The sequence below is a fragment of the Vombatus ursinus genome, unplaced genomic scaffold (assembly GCF_900497805.2).
Source record: "Vombatus ursinus unplaced genomic scaffold, bare-nosed wombat genome assembly UNPS02009835.1, whole genome shotgun sequence".
NCBI lineage: Eukaryota > Metazoa > Chordata > Mammalia > Diprotodontia > Vombatidae > Vombatus > Vombatus ursinus.
In genome coordinates, this window is record NW_020949613.1 from 17,922,270 (window position 1) to 17,928,269 (window position 6,000).

Sequence of the window (6,000 nt, forward strand, 5' to 3'; positions counted from 1 at the left end):
ACTTTTCCATATGCTTTCATCCTTCCTTAAACCTCTCATGGCTCCCCCCCCACCCCAACCTTCTCAGTTGAGAACTTTGCTTCCTATCTTATAGAAAAAATCCTCTTCTCTTCCTCATCCTTTATCACTCAGATACCTTCTGCTATAGTCTCCTCCACCCGTGTCTCACATGATAAGGTGGTTAATCCCTCAACCTGTACAAGCAATCCCATTCCATCCCTTCTCCTCCAACAGACCGCTCCCTCTGTCATCACCACTCTATCACTTATCTTTAATCTTTCTACTTTCTCCTTCAAACATGTCTATGACTACAGACATGTCTATGACTCCTTCATACTCAAAAAAATCATTTGATCCTTTTTCCATCCTCACTATCATTCTATATCTCTTCTGCCTTTTGTGACTAAACTCCTTGAAAAGACTGTCCATAATAGGTATCTACACTTTCTCTCCTCTTACTCTACTTAACTCCTTACAATCCAGCTTCCAACCTCATCATTCCACAAAAACTACTCCTTCCAAAGTTACCAATGATCTTTTCATTGCCAAATTCAATGGCTTTTTCTTAGTCTTCATTCTTCTCAACTTTTCTTCAGCCTTTGACTCTGCTAATCACTTACGGCACACTGCAGATGCTTAATAAAGGCTTATTGACTTGGGAACAAAATAATTTTTAGTCATAAAAAATGAAATGGAATCAATCACAACAAAGCACAAAGAAAAGTGAGATAAAAAAACACCAAGAACTAGGAAAATATTACTTCAAAACAGCTGAATAAATCTGCAGAAAACACAGACCTTCCTTAGGACATGGTACCTGGAGGGGTTGTTACTGCTTCCTCTCCAAAGCACCATAGTCATCTTGAAGTTGGAAAAATAGTGGGAAGATAGTAAAGAAGAAAAAAAATGTTCTTCATGGATAAGAAAATACAAAGTAGAGAACTAAAAATATGAAAAAGGTAATTTCTACTGATGAGACTCATAGTATTACAAAAATTCCCAAATGGAGATATAATACTACAACATGACCTTCAACCATGCCCAGGCCACATGTTACAAAAAGTTAAGAAATACATCAACGAAATGGAAGTAAACATTATTCAGTGGCCTGGAAACTCATGTAATTTAAACTGCACTAAAAACTTCTGGGCTATAATCAAGGCTAGATTTGGTTTAAAAAAAAAAAAAGAGTTGTTTGTCAAAGGTACACTTAATATCCAATGTGATAAAAATGTGATGTCATGATGAATAAAAAAAGTGTAAAATCTTGTGAAGTCAATGCTGTATAAAAGTATAAAATAAATCTTGCAACAAATGGAGGATATACTGCATACTAGAAAAAATATACTGCATACTAGAAAAGAGGTTCAATACAATAAAGATGAAATATGCCTCTCACCTCCTGATACAGAAATGATAAATTTAAAATTACAAAAAAAAGGGCAAAATATTTTTAGATATGGCTAATGTTTATACAGTGCTTATTATGTGCCAGGCACTGTGCTAAGCATTTTATAATTATTATCGCATTTGATCCGTACAACAACCCTGTGAGATAGGTACTATTATTATTCTCATTTACAGATGAGAAAACTAGGCAAACAGAAGTTGAGTGACTTGTCTAGGGTCACACAGCTATTAAGTGACTAAGGTCACATTTGAACTCTGGTCATCCTGACTCCAAGTTACTGCTCTATCCCCTGAGCCACCTAGTTGCCCAAGAAGGATTAGTTTTGTTCTGCTTTGCCCCCAAAGGGCAGAACTAAAAAGAATAAGTATCAAAGCTGCAGAGGGACAGATTTATTAGGCTTGTTATAAAGAAACTTCTCTAACATTTAGAGCTATCCCAAAGCATAATGGACTTCCTCAGTTGGTAATGGGTTCCCCCTCACTGGATATCTTTGAGAAAAGGCAGAATGACCACTTGTTGATACCACATTTATAAACATTTACTTTATAAGCATTTAGTGAAATAATGTTGTTCTAAGTTGATTAAAAACTCCAATATCAACGTCCTGATATCCGCTTCTCAGAACTTCAAAATACATTGACTATACTGCTGCTAAAGAATCAGTCTAAAAAAAAAACCACATCCATCACACCATTATCCTTCTTTAGTTTAAAATGCCCTTATACATTACAATGCCCTTGATATCACAACAAGTTCAAAATATTCTGCCTAACTTTCAAAGTTTGGTTTTGTATCATCTAACACAGGGGTGGGGAACTTGGGGCCTGAAGGTTACATGTGGCCTCAACAGCAGGTTCCCCACTCCTGATCTAACCTATCTTATGTTTCCAACCCTATTTACCACTGCTCACCAATAGTCTACTCAAATCTTGCTGGTTTATTTACTAACCCAAAAGAGATTTCATTTCACCATGGTTCCTGTGTCCTTCCTCTACACCAATTCAAATTCAACCTTTTAAGATCCACCTCTTCCTTGAAGCCCTCACCAACTATGCCAGTACTGACTCCCTTTTCTAGTACCTACTCAGTTTAGCACTAATTCTCTGATTTGCTTCATGTTAAATCTTGTCTTCCCTGCTAGATGTCTAGTCCTAGAGGGACCATGTTCTGTACTGCTTTCCTTCTCTCCAGAGGCCTAGAACCCAATAAATATTTGAAGACTGATTATTACTGCCACCCTACTGCCACCTGACTATGCCAGCAATGACCTGACTTATTTCTTCTAATCCTTCAACCTGTCTAAATTACTTTCTTTGAAGCTTTCTGCTACAGCACTGACCTGACTTTATTAACTAGCTGAATTAAACTACTACTGCATTAATTCCATCTAGGTAAAAAACTCAAGTCTTTACTACAGCTTAGACAACCTGTCAAAAGTGGACAAAGTTAACTAGGAGACTAAAGCAAGATCAAAGACGAAGGGAATGAAGACAAAGTATAAGACAAAGTGTCCAAGGATGTCCAAAGCTTTCATATTTCACAGGAAAATGAGTCACAGGACCATAGTGCTGGAGTTCTTAACCTGGGGTTCATTAATGTTTTAATATTTTGATAACTGCACTATAATATAATTGGTTTCCATTAAAATTCTATGTTACATTTTACAAATTTAAAAACATTATTCTGAGAAGGGATCCATAGGTTTCTCCAGACTGCCAGTGGTTAATGACACAAAAAAATGGCTAAAAATCTATGATTTAGAATAATCCAATAGAAAGTACACTTCTACGGGCAGCTAGGTGGCGCACTGAACAGAGCACTGGCCCTGAAGTCAGGAGGACCTGAGTTCAAATCCAGCTTCAGACCAAACACTTGACACTTACTAGCTGTGTGACCCTGGGCAAGTCACTTAACCCCAACTGCCTATAAATTAAAAAAAAAAGTACACTCTTTAGGAACAGGGGATGTTTCTTTTTAGTCCTTTGTATCCTCAGTGACAACCACAGGGCCTGGCATATAGAAAGTACTTAAATGCTTTTTTATTTTAGGGTTAACAGACTTAAAGCTACAAAAGGTAAGTAGTTTAACCTCTCATTTTACAAATTGATACCCTGAGTCAAAGTGAGTTAAGTAAATGTCACAAGGTTACAGGCTAAGGGGCATCAGAGTCCTGATATGTGAAGCATGTCATTTTATATATGTGAAAACCCAAGCCCAGATAAATAATCAATTAAGAATCTGTTAGGCTTCAGGCACTGTGCTAAACTACAAAAGAAAGTTCAGCTCTAATCCCTAGCCGGAAGTGCCTGCAATCTTACTGAGTAGGGCTGTATCAGATTAAAATGAAATTGGAAAATATCTGACAAAAAACAAAAAACACAATACAATATAATGTTAATTTAAGGTTTTCTAAGTCAGTATGCAGCCTCAGAGATCCGTTTCTACTTAAGTTTGACACCACTGAACTGGATGATTTCCTAAGGTTTTTTCTAGATCTAACTATATTCAGAAGCTTTTGGAGTTTATGATTCTTTAAAAAAATCTTGACAGCTGTACTTCAATTTGTTTTCTTTGTAATCCTGTGTATTTTATGCACTGAGAAACATTATTTTGAAAAGGAGGTCTAACCCACAGGGCAGGGTGGGGGAGTGGGCGCCTGCCACAGGAAGTCCAAAGCAGCAGCCCACGTCACGAGGACGAGAACCGTACTATGGGAAGAGGCCTTGAACTCGGGGCGTGGGGGGGGGGGGGGGGGGGGGGACTGGGGGGGGGGGAAGGGGGCAGAAAGACCCCCTCCCCTCCCCCTTCCCCGCGGCTCTTCTAAATCTGCCCTCTGAAGGCTCCCGGGCTCCCGAGTCCGAGCACAAACACGTCCTCCCACCCAGCCTAGGATGCCTCCCTTCTCCCCAAGTGTTAGCTTCTCCCTACGGGGGAGGCCGCCACACGTCCCCCAGTGCGGCCCCCGCAGTGACAGCCCCGATTCCTGCTCCCCCTCCCGCCCCAGGCTCCTCCCTAGCCCCGACCGGGAGGAGACGAGGGAGGGGCAGGAAAGGAGTCCGCAGAAACACCCACAGTCCCCCGACTCCCACGCCGTGGGAAGGGGAGTCGGGGCGTGCGGAGGCCTGCGCTCCTGGGTCCCGTCCGGTCCGGCCCGTCCCCGCGCCGGCCGGGGCAGGGGAGCCTTTATTTTCGGCGAAGAGGGGCCGGCTCTGGGGCCAGCTCCTCCTCTCTCCACAGCCACAACAGCAGTAACGACGATGACAGGCGGCGGCGCCTCCTCCTCCTCCTACCAGTAAGAGCAGCCCGAAGATCCACCAGCCCATCACCAGCTCCGCGGAGGCGGACCCGCTCCCTGCCGCCGCCATCTTCGCTTCCTGCCGGGGGATCCCGGCAGGACTAGACGCCCGGCGAAGAAACCTGCCAGCGGCCTGGGTCGCGCCGCTCGAGCTGCCTAAAGCTTAAAGGTGCAAAGGGGGCAGGGCCACCGGTCACCAAGCAGACCAGCCCACTAGCGTCCCCTGCCGACCGAACCCAGCGAGACTAGGAGGATGAGGTGTGAGGAGGGGTGGGGGGAAGGAGGAGGCTGGGCTCTGTGGCTTCTGACCCGAGTGACGTCATAACCCCTCCTCCTCCCCCTCCCTGTCCCTCGTTCGCCCCCAGCTGGTGTCTAGTGACGGCTGCGAGTCTGCGGCCTGCAGCTGATCTATTTTTGAGCTGCAAGTCGTCTAAAGTGTGTGAGGAGACTGCTACCCCAAACTAACTGAGTCTGATGGACTAGGGAAGCCAACACAGTAGAACCCCAGGAATTGGAGAAGATGGGACCTGGAATTCCCAGCAAATTTTTACTATGAAACTTCAGGCGCTCCAGGAATAAAGAAAAGTATATATCCCTAGTGTCCAATTACACCAATCACTTTACAATTTACTAAATGTTTTCCTTTCAAGTGTCCTGCGACACAGATAATGCAAATATCATCCTAAGCATTTTGCAAGTGAGTAGATTGAAACCAAGAGAAATTAAGTACCTTTCACATGATCACACAATTTACTCCCAAGACCTATTCTGTCAACTAATCCCTTGCTATTAAAACAATAGTATTTCTGGGGGAGGCAGAGAGCGGGGTGTGTATGGTATCAATAGCAGAATTTAGAGTCACTTAATGTGAAAACTGAAAATGGCCTTAGAGATGATCTAGTACACCCTTATTTTACAGATGAGCATACTAGAGCCTCACTGAGAGGTTAAGTGACCAGTACCTTTTCAGTTAGGACTGAGTTGCTGAACAAAATGGCCCAAAGAGTTATCTAGTTTGTATTCATTCTACTTGATTTCATAGACAGACATTCACGTTGAAAATTAAATACTTTCCACTACTATACTTATACCCCAAAGGGATCATTGATAAAAAGAAAGTACCCATATGTGCCAAAATATTTATAGCATCACTTTTTGGAAGTGGATTCCAATTCTAATGATTTAGAAACAAAGTAGGTGCCATTTATTGGGAAATGGCTAAATAAATTGTGGTACATAAATATAATGGAGATTGATTTACAGTATTAGTGATATACCAATCAAACAATCAAAG

General features: G+C 42.3%; 1 protein-coding gene across 1 annotated transcript in view; it reads right to left on the reverse strand.

The window, feature by feature from the left end:
- Positions 1–4,985, reverse strand: part of LMBRD1 (LMBR1 domain containing 1) — a 188,310-nt gene extending 183,325 nt beyond the window's left edge. Inside the window, exon 1 of the mRNA XM_027852980.1 lies at positions 4,702–4,985. Within this exon, the coding sequence (XP_027708781.1) occupies positions 4,702–4,776 (75 nt within the window). The 5' untranslated portion in view covers positions 4,777–4,985. The remainder of the gene's footprint in view (positions 1–4,701) is intronic.
- Positions 4,986–6,000: the final 1,015 nt, after the last annotated feature.